The following is a 20199-nucleotide window of genomic DNA, read 5'->3' as shown; positions in this document are numbered from 1 at the left end:
TATATATATATATATATATATATACACACATACATACAATGGAATACTACTCAGCCATAAAAAAGAATGAAACTTTGCCATGTGCAGCAAAATGGATAGACTTGGAGGGCATTATGCAAAGTGAAATAAGTCAGAAAGAAAAAGACAAATACTGTAGAATATCACTTATATGTGGAATCTAAAAAATACAACAAACCAGTGAATAAAACAAAAAGGAAGGAGACTCACAGATACAGAGAACAAACTAGTGGTTATCAGTTGGGAAAGGGAAGGGAAGAGGGGCAATAAAAGGATGGGGGATAAATAAAGGAGGGGTTATAATGGGATTATATGAAATCATGTGTGTGAAAGTTTTGTAAACTGTAAAAGCACTACAGAATGTAAAGAATCTTCCATTCAGTAAAATAATAATAATGGCAAAAAAAAATAAGATGGTATGTCAAAAGCAGCAACAAGTAGTGAGGATACGTAATGTGTGCTTCAAAAGAACGTGTCCTTAATACGTTTTTGTAAACTCTCAACATATTTTTAATGGCTTCACCATATGCATGGAAATTTTAATACGACTGAAAAGGCATCTCAACTTCAGTCAGAAATCAGTACCAGATACAGATGTAGCATCAAACAAGACTTAAATTCAAGATATAAGGAAGACATTTTTTATGCTTCATAGAATCAGAATTAAAAATGAGGGCTTCCAAACACAAGATGGACATTACCAGTTGCTATAACGGTTACTGACCTGAGTGCCCCAGGCAACTAGAGTGACATCACTCCCTTCTTGGATGACTTCGGCCTGGGACAGCGGGATGTTGTATGGTTCTATGGGAACCTGTTCCACTGAATACAAAACAAGGAAAAAAATGCAAGGTTAATTATTTTTTCACATGTGACATTTGTGCATAAAAGAATATAAGAACCTCATTGTGGCAAAGCTTTATTGTGTTTATTCTTCCCCCAAATTCCATAAGTTATTTTTAAAAGAAATAGCATTTATTATATGACATTACTACACAGATGAAATACTACCATCAAATCAGCTATCTTGGAACAGAAAAAGGACTTCAGGGAAAAACTAAGAAAATCTTAATAATTAGACAATAATAATGTAACAACACTGGTTCATTAACTGTAACAAGTGTACCATACTAACATAAGATGTTAATAAAAGGGGTTCTTATAGTACCATAGTATTTACTATCGAAAAAAATTTGGGTAAAATGGACCTGTGCAGTTCAAACGTAGACATATGTAAATCTTGTTTTCTTTCCACAAATATAATCACGCTGCACATATTATTTAGAACCCTTCTATAATCTCCTTTTTCCACTTAGCAATATATCTTGGTCATGTTTTCATATCAAAAGTATAGTTTTTTAAATCATATTTGTAAGTAAAAACTATCACGTTTAATGCTGCTGTTATCAGTGATATGGTAGAAAATTTTATTCCTTGTATTTTTGTGTATTTCCAATCCAATGACCTTTCTATAACCAGTGCCAGAGAGAGATGAATAAGCTTTAAGTCATGTATATGTTTAAATAAAATAAAATTAAGTAACAAAATGGTAAAACCTATAAAACTACTTTTGTGGGTAAACCTAAACACAGATGACAATTAAGCCAAGAAACCTGACACACAGCTGTTAGAAAACACATAAGGGGCTTCCCTGGTGGTCCAGTGGAAACAACAACAAAAACAAAAATGTACAGTCTAACCTCAAGAAAACATATAAACATTAAAAGCATTTTTCTTAAGTTTTTTTGTGTAGCACATAAACTATGTTGGGTCAGATACTTCCAACTATCTAAACGAGGAGCGGGCAAGTCAACTTTTGTAAACAATGTTTTACTGGCATTCAACCTCATCCATTCATTTACACATTATCTGGGGCTATCTTTGCCCTTCAACAGCAGAGCTGAGTAGTTGTAAGAGACAGCATAGCCTATAAACCTAAAATATTTACTATCTGTCCCTTTACAGAAAATGTTTCCCAACCTCAATTCTAAACAGTGCATTCAGAGGTTAATTCCAGCCCGTTCACTGATGGCTGAAATCCAGTATTAGATGGATGGATGGATGGACCAATAGATATATGGATGGATGGACAAAGGAACTGACAAATAGGAAGACAGACATATTCAACTGGAATAACACATTTTACTTAGCAGTTCTCAGCTGCTAAACCAAAGTGATGGTCAAGAACAACGCTGATAACCTCTGGCGAGCATGCCAAAGGTAGCACGCATGCTCTTTGGCAAGTCTTTCTCCAATCAGCAAGATCTGCACACTAAAAGACAAGGCTTGAAGCCAGTACACACTCCGCCTTGCTTGTGAGTCAGTGGCCACCATTCAGGAGGCTTGCCGTTCCTGCCTTGTGTTATAAATCAGTTGCCAGCTGGTAATTAGCAAACCCCTGGAACACATCGCTGTAAGGGCTGGCGCACCAAAAGAAATGGCTTGGCATCTTGGCCCACATCCTTTGAAAAACTGTCAGTGAGTGAGTAACTGTTTCATCGTAGTCAATAAATTACCCAGAATAAGAAGACCTCATTACCTTAATAATTAATTAAGGGACAACATGGTCAACAAAGCTTAGTCCTCCACAAAAAAAAAAAAAAAAGCATGCCAAGAACGAGATTCAAGAAGAGTATTATATTTAAACGAACCCAAAAAATCACTCCGTAGCTTTGCATAAATTTAATCCTGAGAGGAGGAAAATAAAAGTACCATTTTATGGATTAACGACCTAAACGTAAGACTGGAAACCATAAAACTTCCAGAAGAGAACACAGGCCAAACACTCTTTGACATAAATCAGAATATTTTCTTGGATCTGTCTCCTCAGGCAAAAGAAATAAAAGCAAAAATAAACAGATGAGACCTAATTAAATTAAAAGCTTTTGCACAGCAGAGGAAACCACTGACAAAATGAAAAGAAATTTTACTAAATGGAAGAAAATATTTGCAAATAATATGACCAATAAGGGGTTAATATCCAAAATATATAAACAGCTCACACAACTCAATAACAAAAGATAACCAACTGATTAAAAAAAGGGCAGAAGACCTGAACAGACATGTTTCCAAAGAAGATATACAGATGGGCAACAGGCACATGAAAAGATGCCCAACATTGCTAATCATCAGGGATATGCAAGTCAAAACCACAATGAGATATCACCACACACCTGTCAGAATAGCTATCGTCAAAAAGAACACAAATAACAAATACTGGCAAGGATGTGGAGAGAAGGGAACCCTTCTACACTGTTGGTGGGAACGTAAACTGGTGCAGCCACTATGGAAAACAGTACAGAGGTTTTGCAAAAGACTAAAAATAGAACTACCATATGACCCAGCAATTCCACTCCTGGGTCTATATGCAAAAACATCCAAACAAACAAAAACACTAATTTGAAAAGACAGAAGAGATACATGCACCCCAATGTTCATAGCAGAATTATTTATAATTGCCAAGATATGGAAGCAACCTAAGACTTCATCAACAGATGAATGGATAAAAAATACTATGGTATATATATATATATATATATATATATATATATATAATGGAATACTAGTCAGCCATAAAAAATAATGAAATTTTGCCATTTGTAGCAACATGGATAGAATTGGAGGGCATTGTGCTAAGTGAAATAAGTCAGACAGAGAAAGGCAAATACTGTAGGATATTACTTATATATGGAATCTAAAAAATACAATAAACTAGTGGATAAAAAAAAAGAAGCAGACTCTCCAATAGAGGACAAACTAGTGGTTATCAGTGGGGAGAGGGGCAATACGGGGGAAGGGGAAAACGGGTTATTATGGGATTATATGAAATCGTGTGTGTGAAACTTTTGAAATGTGTAAAGCACTATAGAATTTAAAATAACTTCCATTCAGTTAAAAAAAGTTTAAATAAAAGTCTACAAATAACAAATGCTGGTGAGGGTGTGGAGAAAAGGGAACCCTCATGCACTGTTGGTGGGAATGTAAATTAGTGCAGCCACTATGGAAGACAGTACAGAGGTTCCTCAAAAAACTAAAAACAGAACTACCATATAATCCAGCAATTCCATTCCTGGGTATATATTCAAAGAAAATGAAAGACTAATTTGAAAAGATACATGCACCCCTATGTTCAGAGCAGCATTTTAATATATGCATTTATTTAAACTTGGCAAACAGGCCACCTAGGGAGCAAGCTCTAATTCCCAGGTACATTTTTGTTTTGTTAACTTATAAGATATTTATTCCAAGAGCAGCTTATTATCAAATAGTCATTCCTACATCATGTATAATGTTTTATGAAAGAGAGCAGGTAAAAGGAGTTACAGCATGAAACTTCAGGAGCTGAAGGGCCTCTGTGCAGTCATAGTACGGATTCCTGTTTGCACAGCAGTGGGGCTCACTGAGCCACTCCATTTTACCACATGCTGATTACATTCTAATCTTAGCACTAATGAGCATCCCATAGAGAAACCCTTCAGCATCAGAGACGCTGAAAAAAATGTGTGGCTTTAAAGAGAGAGAGCTTTCCAAGGCCAAAATAAAAAAGATGTAACTTTTTGCTCAAAAATCAGACAAGATAGATTTTTAAATATATATATTGTAAGTTCCACAGATATGCTTCCTTTGTAATTGCAAATGCACTTATATTCATATTACATAGACACTGACAGACTCATGGCATGGATTAGCTCATGCTTGGCCCCTTTTATTTCCCATTCTCTTCCTTTTTTTCCTTCCAATTCTCTTCTAATTTGTTGTACTGCTTACAAGTCATCTGAAACACATTTTGAAAATACAGCAGAGTGTATAAATTATATATATTTATAATATCAATATATATGTATAATATGTACTATGTATAATATATATTATTCATTTAATAGTCACTGTGTACCCGGTATATGCAGACATCATGCAAGAGGCTAGACTATGAAATGAAAAAGGCAGTTCCTGCCCTTAAGAAGCACACACTCAACTGGGAGTTAAAAGGATGGAAAGAGATGATCAGCAAACAAATAAAAACATGATGTAGCAGTGAGGACGAACCGTTCTAGGAAAGACAGAGGGAAGCAACAACCTGACTGTAAGATCGAGATGTCTTCACCACCAACAAGGGAACAACTGGTAGGGGTCTTAGAGATGAAGAAGTACTTAACACAAGAGAAAATAAAGGAGGTCTTTCATGTAGAAAGAAGAGGTGTGTACAAAGAAATGGGGGTGTGAAATTTGTGTGTGTGTGTGTGTGTGTATCTGTGTGTACACATCTATAAACATGTGTAAACACAGATCTATATGATGTTTCAGGTCAAGGTGAATACTGAAACCTTTGAATTATATTCCCAAGCCCCTTGAAAGAACTTTCCAATGTCTTCTGATTTAATATACTAGTAACTGGTGTAGAAAGAATCAGCTAGAGAATAACAACTCACTTTTGATGATGTAAGTTTCCCTGTAAGGCACGGTATTACCGTTACAGAGATAATAGGGTCATTTCTCTGCCCTGGCACTAATCCAAAGTCATGCTCGTTTCCTCATAGATGTCAAGCTCAGTAGGGCTTTATCATGTTTCATTATACATGATGCTGTGATAAAGCATAAATGTTCTTTTTAAAAAGAAAATGTATTTCTAAATTACTTCACGCTGCTTGATTACTAAGAGCAGATTCCACACCTGAGGAAGCCTCGTTCATTGGTCAGAATTTACAGTCTAATGGGGCAGGGTGGGCAAATTCACCCACGGAAGAGCCCAGTCCCAGCCCCGTCTCTGCATCTAATTTGCTGATCTCTGACATCATATTACTTCTGTGCCCCAGGCTCCCACTTGTAAACTGTGGAAAGCAGCCTGTGTCTACCTGCCAAATTACAGGAGCAGACGGAGGACACATTAAGTTCATTGCTATAGATGTTCTTTCAGTCCTTAGGAAGAAAACAGGTTTACAGTGTAAAATAATTCAATGGTACAGTCATTAAGACTATAAATGTTCACTTCAGGAACATTCTTATTCCTATTACCATTTCCTGTATTTAGCCATAAATTAATCTCTATGTTACAATGGTTATTTTACTGAATACCCTTTTCAACTTTGAAGGTACTAACTATGGTCATACTTTTGGGTAATTTTCACTTCTATTCTAACAGTTACTTTTAACACTTATGTTAGAGATAAGAATATATGAACAAGAAAACTTAAAGCAGTTTCTTCTGGCAATCACTTTAAAATTACTCGCCAAGGAGAGCTTCAAGATGGCGGAAGAGTAAGACGCGGAGATCACCCTCCTCCCCACAGATACACCAGAAATACATCTACACGTAGAACAACTCCTACAGGACACCTACTGAACGCTGGCAGAAGACCTCAGACCTCCCAAAAGGCAAGAAACTCCCCACATACCAGGAGAAGGCAAAAGAAAAAAGAATAAACAGAGACAAAAGAATACGGGCTGTACCTGCACCAGTGGGAGGGAGCCGTGAAGGAGGAAAGGTTTCCAAACACTAGGAGCCCCTTCGCGGGCGGAGACTGCGGGTGGCGGAGGCGGAAAGCTTCGGCACCGCGGGGGAGAGCGCAGCCACGGGGGTGAGCGCAGTCACAGGGTGCGGAGGGCAAAGCGGAGTGATTCCTGCACAGAGGATCCGTGCCGACCGGCACTCACCAGCAAGAGGCTTGTCTGCTCACCCGCGGGGAGGGCGGGGCTGGGAGCTGAGGCTCGGGCTTCGGTCGCAGGGAGAGGACTGGGGTTGGCGGCGTGAACACAGCCTGCAGGGGGTTAGTGCGCCACGGCTAGCCAGGAGGGACTCCAGGAAAAGGTCTGGACCTGCCGAAGAGGGAAGAGACGTTTTCTTCCCTCTTTGTTTCCTGGTGCGCGAGGAGCGGGGATTAAGAGCGCTGCTTAAAGGAGCTCCAGAGACGGGCGCTTGCTCGCGGCTAACAGTGTGGACCCCAGAGACGGGCATGAGACGCTAAGGCTGCTGCTGCCGCCACCAAGAAGCCTGTGTGCGAGCACAGGTCACTGTCCACACCCCCCTTCCCGGGAGCCTGTGCAGCCTGCCACTGACAGGGTCCCGGGATCCAGGGACAACTTCCCCGGGAGAACGCACGGCGGCGCGCCTCACGCTGGCGCAACGTCATGCTGGCCTCTGCCGCCGCAGGCTCCTTTAACCCCGTCCTGTCTGAACGGGGAACAGATGTCCTCAGGTGACCTACACTCAGAGGCGGGGCCAAATCCAAAGCTGAACCCAGGGAGCTGTGCAAACAATGAAGAGAAAGGGAAATCTCTCCCAGCAGCCTCAGGAGCAGCGGATTAAATCTCCACAATCAACTTGATGTACCCGCATCTGTGGAATACCTGAATAGACAACGAATCATCCCAAAATTGAGGAGTGGACTTTGGGAGCAAAGATATATATTTTTTTTCTCCCTTTTTCTCTTTTTGTGAGTGTGTATGTATATGCTTCTGTGTGTGATTTTGTCTGTATAGCTTTGCTTTTAATTTATCATAGGGTACTCTCTGTCCTTTTTTTAATTATTATTCAAAAACTATTTTTCTTAATAATTTTTTATTGTAATAACTTTATTTTCTTTTATTTTACTTTGTTTTATTTTATCTTATCTTTTGCTTTCTTTCTTTCTCTTTTTCTCCCTTTTATTCTGAGCTGTGTGGATGAAAGGCTCTTGGTGCTCCAGCCAGGCGTCAGGGCTGTGCCACTGAGGTGGGAAGGCAAGTTTAGGACACTGGTCCACAAGAGACCTCCCAGCTCCACGTAATATCAAACGGCAAAAATCTCCCAGAGATCTCAACACCAAGACCCAGCTTCACTCAACGACCAGCAAGCTACAGTGCTGGACACCCTATACCAAACAACTAGCAAGACAGGAACAAAACCCCATCCATTACCACAGAGGCTGCCTAAAATCATAATAAGTCCACAGACAACCCAAAACAGACTACCAGACATGGACCTGCCCACCAGAAAGACAAGATCCAGCCTCATCCACCAGAACACAGGCACAAGTCCCCTCCACCAGGAAGCCTACACAACCCACTGAACCAACCTTAGCCACTGGGGACAGACACTCAAAACAACGGGAACTACAAACCTGCAGCCTGTGAGAAGGAGACCCAAACACAGTAAGGTAAGCAAAATGAGAAGACGAACAAACACACAGCAGATGAAGGAGCAAGATGAAAACCCACCAGACCTAACAAATGAAGAGGAAATAGGCAGTCTACCTGAAAAAGAATTCAGAATAATGATAGTAAAGATGATCCAAAATCTTGGAAATAGAATGGAGAAAATACAAGAAACGTTTAAGAAGGACCTAGAAGAACTAAAGAGCAAACAAACAATGATGAACAACACAATAAATGAAATTAAAAATACTCTAGAAGGGATCAATAGCAGAATAACTGAGGCAGAAGAACGGATAAGTGACCTGGAAGATAAAATAGTGGAAATAACTACTGCAGAGCAGAATAAAGAAAAAAGAATGCAAAGAACTGAGGACAGTCTCAGAGACCTCTGGGACAATATTAATAGCACCAACATTCGAATTATAGGGATACCAGAAGAAGAGAAAAAGAAAGGGACTGAGAAAATATTTGAAGAGATTATAGTTGAAAACTTCCCTAATATGGGAAAGGAAATAGTTAATCAAGTCCAGGAAGCACAGACTTCCATACAGGATAAATCCAAGAAGAAATATGCCAAGACACATATTAATCAAACTATCAAAAATTAAATACAAAGAACAAATGTTAAAAGCAGCAAGGGAAACACAACAAATAACACATAAGGGAATCCCCAAAGGTTAACAGCTGATCTTTCAGCAGAAACTCTGCAAGGCAGAAGGAACGGGCAGGATATATTTAAAGTGATGAAGGAGAGAAAACTACAACCAAGCTTACACTACCCAGCAAGGATCTCATTCAGATTTGAGAGAGAAATTAAAATATTTACAGACAAGCAAAAGCTAAGAGAATTCAGCACCACCAAATCAGCTTTACAGCAAATGCTAAAGGAACTTCTCTAGGCAAGAAACACAAGAGAAGGAAAAGACCTACAATAATAAACCCAAAACAATTAAGAAAATGGTAATAGAACATACATATCGATAATTACCTTAAATGTAAATGGATTAAATGCTCCAACCAAAAGACATAGATTGGCTGAATGGATACAAAAACAAGACCCGTATATATGCTGTCTACAAGCGACCCACTTCAGACCTAGGGACACATACAGATTGAAAGTGAGGGGATGGAAAAAGATATTCCATGCAAATGGAAATCAAAAGAAAGGTGGAGTAGCAATTCTCATATCAGACAAAATAGACATTAAAACAAAGACTATTACAAGAGACAAAGAAGGACACTACATAATGATCAAGGGATCAATCCAAGAAGAAGATACAACAATTGTAAATATTTATGCACTCAACATAGGAGCACCTCAATACATAAGGCAAATACTAACAACCATAAAAGGGGAAATCGACAGTAACACAATCATAGTAGGGGGCTTTAACACCCTACTTTCACCAATGGACAGATCATCCAAAATGAAAATAAATAAGGAAACACAAGCTTTAAGTGATACATTAAACAACATGGACTTTATTTATAGGACATTCCATCCAAAAAGAACAGAATACACATTCTTCTCAAGTGCTCATGGAACATTCTCCAGGATAGATCATATCTTGGGTCACAAATCAAGCCTTGGTAAATTTAAGAAAATTGAAATCATATCAAGTATCAAGTATCTTTTCTGACCACAACACTATGAGACTAGATATCAATTACAGGAAAAAATCTGTAAGAAACAGAAACACATGGAGGCTAAACAACACACTACTTAATAACCAAGAGATCACTGAGGAAATCAAAGAGGATATCAAAAAATACCTAGAAACAAATGACAATGAAAACACGACAACCCAAAACCTATGGGATGCAGCAAAAGCAGTTCTAAGAGCGAAGTTTATAGAAATACAATCCTACCTTAAGAAACAAGAAACATCTCAAATAAACAACCTAACCTTACACCTAAAGCAATTAGAGAAAGAAGAACCAAAAAAATCCCAAAGTTAACAGAAGGAAAGAAATCATAAAGATCAGATCAGAAGTAAATGAAAAAGAAATGAAGGAAACGATAGCAAAGATCAATAAAACTAAAAGCTGGTTCTTTGAGAAGATACACAAAATTGATACACCATTAGCCAGAGTTATCGAGAAAAAAAGGGAGAAGACTCAAATCAATAGAAACAGAAATGAAAAAGGAAAAGTAACAACTGACACTGCAGAAATACAAAGGATCATGAGAGATTACTACAAGCAACTGTATGCCAATAAAATGGACAACCTGGAAGAAATGGACAAATTCTTAGAAATGCACAACCTTCTGTGACTGAACCAGGAAGAAGTAGAAAATATGAACAGACCAATCACAAGCACTGAAATTGAAAGTGTGATTAAAAATCTTCCAACAAACAAAAGCCCAGGACCAGATGGCTTCACAGGAGAATTCTATCAAACATTTAGAGAAGAGCTAACACCTATCCTTTTCAAACTCTTCCAAAATATAGCAGAGGGAGGAACACTCCCAAACTCATTCTACAAGGCCACCATCACTCTGATACCAAAACCAGACAAAGATGTCACAAAGAAGGAAAACTACAGGCCAATATCACTGATGAACATAGACGCAAAAATCCTCAACAAAATACTAGCAAACAGAATCCAACAGCACATTAAATGGATCATACACCATGATCAAGTGGGATTTATCCCAGGAATGCAAGGATTCTTCAATATACGCAAATCAATCAACGCGATATACCATATTAACAAATTGAAGGAGAAAAACCATATGATCATCTCAATAGATGCAGAGAAAGCTTTCGACAAAATTCAACACCCATTTATGATAAAAAAAAAAAAAACCCTGCAGAAAGTAGGCATAGAGGGAACTTTCCTCAACATAATAAAGGCCATATATGACAAACCCACAGCCAACATCGTCCTCAATGGTGAAAAACTGAAACTACTTCCACTAAGATCAGAAACAAGACAAGGTTGCCCACTCTCACCACTATTATTCAACATAGTTTTGGAAGTTTTAGCCACAGCAATCAGAGTAGAAAAAGAAATAAAAGGAATCCAAATTGGAAAAGAAGAAGTAAAGCTGTCACTGTTTGCAGACGACATGATACTATACATAGGGAATCCTAAAGATGCTACCAGAAAACTACTAGAGGTAATCAATGAATTTGGTAAAGTAGCAGGATACAAAATTAATGCACAGAAATCTCTTGCATTCCTATACACTAATGATGAAAAATCTGAAAGTGAAATTAAGAAAACACTCCCATTTACCACTACAACAAAAAGAATAAAATATATAGGAATAAACCTACCTGAGGAGACAAAAGACCTGTATGCAGAAAACTATAAGACACTGATGAAAGAAATTAAAGATGATACAAATAGATGGAGAGATATATCATGTTCTTGGATTGGAAGAATCAACATTGTGAAAATGACTCTACTACCCAAAGCAATCTACAGATTCAATGCAATCCCTATCAAACTACCAATGGCATTTTCCACAGAACTAGAACAAATAATTTCACAATTTGTATGGAAACACAAAAGACCCAGAATAGCCAAAGCAATCTTGAGAAAGAAAAACAAAGCTGGAGGAATCAGACTCCCTGACTTCAGACTGTACTACAAAGCCACAATAATCAAGACAGTATGGTAGTGGCACAGAAACAGAAATATAGATCAATGGAACAGGATAGAAAGCCCAGAGATAAACCCATGCACATATGCTCACCTTATCTTTGATAAAGGAGGCAAGAATATACAATGGAGAAAAGACAGCCTCTTCAATAAGTGGAGCTGGGAAAACTGGACAGCTACATGTAAAAGAATGAAATTAGAACACTCCCTAACACCATACACAAAAATAAACTCAAAATGGATTAAAGACCTAAATGTAAGGGCAGACACCATCAAACTCTTAGAGGAAAACATAGGCAGAACACTCTATGACATAAATCACAGCAAGATCCTTTTTGACCCACCTCCTAGAGAAACAGAAATAAAAACAAAAATAAATAAATGGGACCTAATGAAACTTAAAAGCTTTTTCACAGCAAAGGAAACCATAAACAAGGCAAAAAGACAACCCTCAGAATGGGAGAAAATATTTGCAAATGAAGCAACTGACAAAGGATTAATCTCCAAAATTTACAAGCAGCTCATGCAGCTCAACATTAAAAAAACAAACAACCCAATCCAAAAATGGGCAGAAGACCTAAATAAACATTTCTCCAAAGAAGATATACAGATTGCTAACAGACACATGAAAGAATGCTCAACATCATTTATCGTTAGAGAAATGCAAATCAAAACTACAATAAGATATCATCTCACACCGGTCAGAATGGCCATCATCAAAAAATCTACAAACAATAAATGCTGGAGAGGGTGTGGAGAAAAGGGAACCCTCTTGCACTGTTGGTGGGAATGTAAATTGATACAGCCACTATGGAGAACAGTATGGAGGTTCCTTAAAAAACTACAAAGAGAAATACCATACGACCCAGCCATCCCACTACTGGGCATATACCCTGAGAAAACCATAATTCAAAAAGAGTCATGTACCAAAATGCTTATTGCAGCTCTATTTACAATAGCCAGGACTTGGAAGCAACCAAAGTGTCCATCAACAGATGAATGGATAAAGAAGATGTGGCGCATATATACAATGGAATATTACTCAGCCATAAAAAGGAACGAAACTGAGTTATTTGTAGTGAGGTAGATGGACCTAGAGACTGTCATACAGAGTGAAGTAAGTCAGAAAGAGAAAAACAAATACCGTATGCTAACACATATATATGGAATCTAAAAAAAAAAAAATGGTCATGAAGAATCTAGGGGCAAGATGGGAATAAAGATGCAGACCTACTAGAGAATGGACTTGAGGATACAGGGAGGGGGAAGGGTAAGCTGGGACAAAGTGAGAGATTGCCATGGACATATATACACTACCAAACGTAAAATAGATAGCTAGTGGGAAGCAGCCGCATAGCACAGGAGATCAGCTCGGTGCTTTGTGACCACCTAGAGGGGTGGGATAGGGAGGATGGGAGGGAGGGATATGCAAGAGGGAAGAGATATGGGGACATATGTATATGTATAACTGATTCACTTTGTTATAAAGCAGAAACTAATACACCATTGTAAAACAATTATACTCCAATAAAGATGTTAAAAAAATAATAAAATTACTCGTTAAATACTGTTGTACCCAACCTTCCCCGGACCTCTGCCCCTCATATTACTGAAGATCTAAAGATTAACAGTCTACTTTAGAAAGTCAATATACTATTATAATATTGGTTTATAATATTTGTCTATATTTGTCAATATATTTGTTATAATATTAATAGAATATTTCTATCTAAGTAGAAGATAAAATTAACTTTCCATAAATAAAATTAGGTGCTAAACTTTGATATTACTGAAGCCATGGTTATTATTGGGAGCATGTGTGGACAGCATAAATGGGTATAATAAGTCCCAATACCACAAGGGAGTAATCAGAGAGGTGTCCTGGGAGCCACAGTGGTTGAAGGTCACAGCCAGATGATAACCTCGACCTTAAGGCAAAAAGGACTGCAGAAAAGTGAGAAAGGAGATGAACTGGAGCAAATAGAGAAAACCACAAGAAAAGGTAGGTCCTGAAAAATGAATATAATTAGATGCACAGAGGCAAAAAGTTGGCATTCTAAGCAGTGGTGTAGCACGTATGACTGATGGAAAAGTCAATACGAGTAAGCAAAGAGCACCATGTGTCATCCTACAGGATGCACTGAGAGGGCACAGCATCACTTGTATGGATTCCTGACAAAATACCGGCATAACCTGAATTTAATCATGAAGTAGACACTCTTCAAGAGAGTGAACTAAATATAGAGATCATGACAGACAAAAAAGAGAAAGTATCTGTTCCAAAATAAAGGAGACTAGGGAAAGGTAACAATAAGTGGAGATTCTGTATGGGTCCCTGATCCATAAAAGAACATAAGTGGGGACTTCCCTGGCGGTCCAGTGGTTAAGACTCTATGCTTCCACTGCAGGGGGCGCGGGTTCGATCCCTGGTCGGAGAACTAAGGTCCCGCATGCCATGTGGTGCGACCAGACCATTAAAAAAAAAAAAAAAAAAACCAATGTAAGTGGGACTATTAATGAAATTTGAATTATGTGTGTAGCAGAGTTAACAGTATTGTATCTGCTAATTTCGTAGTTTTCATCATTACTGCTGTGGTTACGCATGAGGTTAATAACCAGGGAAGCTGAGAGAGGGGTACATAGGAATTCTTTGTACAATTTCTGCAACCTTTCTACTTGTACATATTTCAAAATGAAACATTTAATGACATTTTTAATATTAAATTTTTTAAAAGGAGGTGGCCCACCTTAGCAAGCCTCACAGAGATTTGGGGAAATTAAAGCGTGATACGTTGGGCAGGTACACCAAATTAGAAACGTCCTTGAAAACCAACTATGGGAAACTGAGCTTATACAAGCCATAATAGAGGCACTGTAGATTGGCAGTGCCTTGTAAAACAAGCTGTGTGTGTGGAAATGTTAGTACAAATAGAGAAAATGAGGATATTAATAAAGCTATCCAGCTATAGAAGAAGTGCAGCTGCATTTGGTGTTGTTTTTGTGACCTCCTGATCTATCTGGATGAATTGAAGCGAGTTCTGACTATCCAATGACATGAAGATGTGAAGACACAAATTTAGTATCTGTGTTTGCATGCCCATCAGCTTTTTGCTAGAGACTCTTAACCACTGAACAAAAACCAATAACACATCAAACTGTCTAAATATAAATACACCATCAAGTTAGAATCAGCAAATATCTTACATGTGTCCTGGAGACTTCTCACACTAACTTTTACAGATAAGATATGATTTTAAGATTTCAAATGTTTTTATAAGTGTAATTGTTTCAGATCGTTTTGTCTTATCACTGAAAAGTAAAAAAAAAAAAAAATTTTAACCAATATTTTTAACTGAATAGCTATACTAGGGTGACACAAAAATTCCTGGACCCATTGCAACTCAAATGCATGCTAATTCTTTTTCTTTGATAATTAGTTATTTTGAAAATCCCACATTTCCAGTACTTGGAATGAGACACAATGAGGCACAATGAGACAAATTAGATTTCTTCTCAAAATCATTTGCAAACATATAGCACAAAAGCAAAGACATGATAAGGCAACCATCATATTCCTTACACCAGGGGTCCCCAACCTTAGCAAGAGCTGGCCCACCTTAGCAAGCCTCACATAGATTTGGGGAAATTAAAGCGTGATACGTTGGGCAGGTACACCAAATTAGAAACGTCCTTGAAAACCACGGATCAGTACCAGTCCACGGCCTGTTACGAACCAGGCTGCACAGCAGGAGGTAAGCGGCAGGCAAGTGAGCAAAGCATTGTTCGCATTACCTCCTGAACCATCTCCATCCTCCTCCACCCCCATGCCCCCCACCCCCGGTCCGTGGAAAAACTGTCTTCCACGAAACTGGTCCCTGGTACCAAAAAGGTTGGGGACCACTGCCTTACACAATTTCGATGTTAGCCTCATTACATTTTCCTGTCTCATTTAATGTAACAGAAAATCTTTTAGGAGATGGATATCATTTCACAATGTGCATCAGTATACTTAGTGTATATGCTAAAATTCAACCACACTTGTAACATACCTTGTGTAATCTCTGCAATTACTCTTCAGGGTTATTTTTCCTCATGTACTCTCTACTGTGCAGCATTGACTAACTTAGCAAAAGTTCTCCCATCAACCATTTCACTAGCAATTGTCCACTTTTCATGTTTAAGATACTAGAATTCCTTTAGTAAATAGTTTCCAATAGATTTTCTATATGGCAAGGAGACACGAATGAACTTCATTTATATAGAGTCTAACAAGATAAACTGGCAAAATGGCAAAGAAATAATGGGATGCTTAGTTAAGGGGCATTATTTTAAAGCCGTTCTTCATCAGCATGTCGAGAATTTAAAAGAGAAAAAAAGAATCACCCAACAAAACCAATTATGTGTAAGTAGAAAAAGAACATATTAATTTTCACAGTCAATTGTAAAATCACCATTATTTTATGAACCACTGAGAAAGAAAAAACTGCCAATTAAACTGACAGAACATTTAGAATTTTTATTTCATTCTTATTGAAAGGAAAATATTAGATTTAATCAGATGTGGATATTATATATCACCTTTATATATACATTATAACAAAATGTAAGCAAAATTAGTTAAGCAATTCCTCAAACTCTTTTACTTTCAGAATCTAATTCTGCCCACTCACTTTTTGACTTAAAATTGTCAGTGTACATGTTCTCTACAGAATATCATTTTCTGTGTCACCAAGCACATCGGTGATGCAGCACTTTTTAAATGAATCCATTAAGAAATTAAAAGATAGGTAAGGGCTTTCAAGCTACCTTGATATTGATTTAATAGCTCCTCACGGGTAATACTGTATTTATGGAAACTGAGGGACTAAAGATACAAAAATGTGATGTAGAAAATATCTATAATAATACTTTAATGTTTTAAAGTCATTGACTCAATATAAGGTACTGTATTTCATTGATTCTAATACGTCCTTTACCCCTCACATTTTAACATCTCTGAAACTGGAATGTGGCTTAAAAATCAATAGCATCTTGCAATCATCTTATCCAGTGGCCACTATTACCTACTCATGCACAAATCTCAAAATAGTCAACTAGTACCAGTACCTACAGAATGGGTATTCACAGCTTAGAATAAAATTTCAGAGATGCCAGAGAACTACTCTTTTAACAATTAGGTTCCAAGTGGTTGTGATTGGGTAGAAGGGTGGAGAAAGTGGAGAATCATAGTTCAGTGATCTTTTAGAAGGAGGAATCAAAAACAGGCTGTTTTAAATACTGAGTTAGCTCATTCACAGCAGCACTATTTATAATAGCCAAGATATGGAAGCAACCTAAATGTCCATCAACAGATGAATGGATAAAAAAACTATGGTATATATATACAATGGAATATTACTCAGTCACAAAAAAAGAATGAAATAATGTCATTTGCAGCAGCTTGGACAGACCTAGAGATTATCTAGGTGAAGTAAGCTAGACAGAGATAAATATCATATGATATTGCTTATATGAGGAATCTAATCCAAAAAAAAAAAGATACAAATAAACTTATTTCCAAAACAGAAAGAGACTCAGAGACATAGAAAACAGACTTATGGTTACCAAAGGGAAAAGCGGAGTGGGGGGAGGGATAAATTAGGAGTTTGGGATTAACATGTACACACTACTGTATATAAAATAGATAACCAAGAAGGACCTACTGTATAGCACAGGAAACTATACTCAATATTTTGTAATAACCTATAAGGGAAGCGAATCTGAAGAATATATATTTATATATACTTAATATAACGTAATATAACATATAAAACTGAATCACTGTGCTGTACACCTGAAACTAACATGATATTGTAAATTAACTATACGTCAATAAATAAATAAATAAATAAATATCAATACAATTCCCAAACATTAGCTCTTATCCACTGACTTCCTAAATGCAAAGAATGGACAGAAAAAAAATCACTGGAACACACCAGCAAAAAACAATACTTCTAAGAATAAGAAAGACACATTGGAACTATGTGATACACCTATCAGACTGCAAGATTCACCCTTGCGTATGTAACGCTGAAGAGTAGCTACTGACTTTGAACCACGATCCAATCAGGAAAACAAACTTCTCTAGAGGAATTTAATTCAGGGACTCTGTTAGGAAGATGTTGGAAATGCTGCTGTAGCAAATGGTGAAATAATGCAACTCAGAGATCAGGAAACAGATACCACCTCTGGGCTGGACCCAGTCACCCACAAGAGCCACTAACTGTGCTGGAACCACCCTGTGCTGCTGCTGAGCAGGACAGTCCCCACAAAAGGCCCGTCAAGGCTGCCGACATCAAGGCTGCAGAACGAGAACAGAGTCTCGTCAATGCCACGACTGGAGACGCCTCCAAAACTACAATGGCCTCCTTCCTCTCCACCTTCATCCCACCTTCTAAACAAGCGCACGTACTGTCCATTGACAGACTCTCGCTGAAACTCAGATCGCCAGGACGTCAAGAAAATGCAGTTTACTAATTTCCAACCCCTTTCCAAGTACTACAGAGGAGAACAGAGAACGACAAGTATGGAGATGAGAGCCATCTGATAAATATGCAACAGGCTTACCTTATAAATAGTATTAAGAGAAGAAAAAGTCACCTTTGATAAGAAATAAAGGAAACCACAATATAGTAATAACAACAAAAAAAGCTACTACTTATCAAGCCCTTTCTACAAACCAGACACTGTTTCAAGCAGCTTTTTTTTTTTTTGGCTGCGACATGCGACATGCGGAATCGAACCATGCCCCCTGCAGTGGAAGCACGGAGTCTTAACCACTGGACCAGGGAAGTCCCTGTTTCAAGCATCTTAAATGTATCATCTCCTTTCATCCTCACAATCAACATGATTGATATTAGATTTATCCCAATTCTACAGATAAGAAAACTCAGGCACAGAGATATTAAGCAACTTGGTAAAGTTATAAAATAATAAGTGGTAACTTTGGGATCCAAGCTGACAGCCACTATGTTACACTGTGCAGAAATCTGCCCAAAGTGGATTTCCATAGAAATATTAAATTTGAACACGTATCAAGCTTGACCTTCACCATAAGCCTCAAAAATCATAGCAAAAACTACATATTTTAAGAAAGAGGATGTTATGTTTGTCATATTTTTTAAAAATTGACAATGAAATCCTAAGAATAAATAAATGCTGTTTTTCCTGAGACCAATCAACTATTAAATCTAGAATTCTCTCACTCACCTGCAGCAAATCACTCCCATTTTCTCAAATTTATACACTAATTGGGCTTTTTATTCGATAAATCAAATATTCTTTAAAATCTCCACATACATATCAACCCAGTACCTGCCTCTGTGAATGACTGTATGTCACCTCTCTGTTAGAAATCTATATTTTTCTTTTACATAAATTCCTTTATAACAAATCATGGATTAAAACTACCAAATTACTAAGGATGCTGGGCATACTTATACGGGCGGAAACTATAATCTGCAGTCCAGCGATTTAAGAAAGACAAATATCATTTATTTAATAATCATTTCATACCCCAAGACATACTCAGTGCTTGACATAAAGATAAATTAGGTAGAATCCATAAATTCAAGGACAACATTGAAAGATGCTGAAAGAATAAAGAAAATATTAATGGATGTTTCAAATTGAGAAAAATTCCCCAACTGTAACTTTTACAAACCTGACAACTCTATTTCTATCTGTGAAAAGTGAATATATACAAAAATTCCTAAATAACCTAGTGGCCTTAAGAGTTTAACGTTTCCTACTTATCTAACCTATTAGCATGGGCAGACCTCAGTTTACACAGCTTCAACTTTTGCTCAACACACACTTATATATATTGAAAATGAAAAACCTGGGAATTCCCAGGTGGTCCAGTGGTTAGGACTCTGTACTTTCACTGCCGAGGGTCCGGGTTCAATCCCCTGGTCGGGGAACTAAGACCTCATAAGCCACGTGGCGTGGCCAAAAAAAAAAAAAAAAAAAAGAAAAACCCAGAAGGGCTTTTTGTGTGCCTTTTACTCCAAATTTGAAATTCTGTAGGTCAACTATGAAAACGTCAGCTCAAAACATCCCTATATGTTAGTCAATAGTTCAGTTTTGACAACGTTAATAATATCATTAATAATATCATGACAATGGATAGCAATGTTTCTATACTACTATTATATTTGCCCTCAATATTTTGTAAGTAAAAAACAGAAAAACAAACACACTTATGCCACCAAAGAAAATACTGTAAAACTGAGATCAACAAAGAAATCGTTTGGTACGCTGCACACAAATTTTTCACCTCACTTGGATGCTTGATGCATTTAAGTCACTTGAATTGTTCAATTCAGAAAGAAAAAAAAAATGAAAGAGACATATATATAATGCTGGTAACTATGTCACTGACAACTATATCTAAAA

At 37.5% G+C, this 20199-nt stretch overlaps 1 protein-coding gene across 3 annotated transcripts in view; it reads right to left on the bottom strand.

Moving 5' to 3' along the window:
* BCKDHB (branched chain keto acid dehydrogenase E1 subunit beta) overlaps window positions 1-20199 on the bottom strand; it is a 283718-nt gene that overhangs the window by 196248 nt on the left and 67271 nt on the right. For all 3 annotated transcript variants that reach the window (XM_079939005.1, XM_079939006.1, XM_079939004.1), the window contains exon 7: window positions 743-840. In XM_079939005.1, the coding sequence (XP_079795131.1) occupies window positions 743-840 (98 nt within the window). The remainder of the gene's footprint in view (window positions 1-742; window positions 841-20199) is intronic.

This window comes from Stenella coeruleoalba (genome assembly GCF_951394435.1).
Source record: "Stenella coeruleoalba genome assembly, chromosome: 12".
In the NCBI taxonomy this organism is placed as follows: Eukaryota; Metazoa; Chordata; class Mammalia; order Artiodactyla; family Delphinidae; genus Stenella; species Stenella coeruleoalba.
The sequence above is the reverse complement of the archived record's forward strand: the minus strand, read 5'-3'. Positions and strand labels throughout refer to the sequence as shown.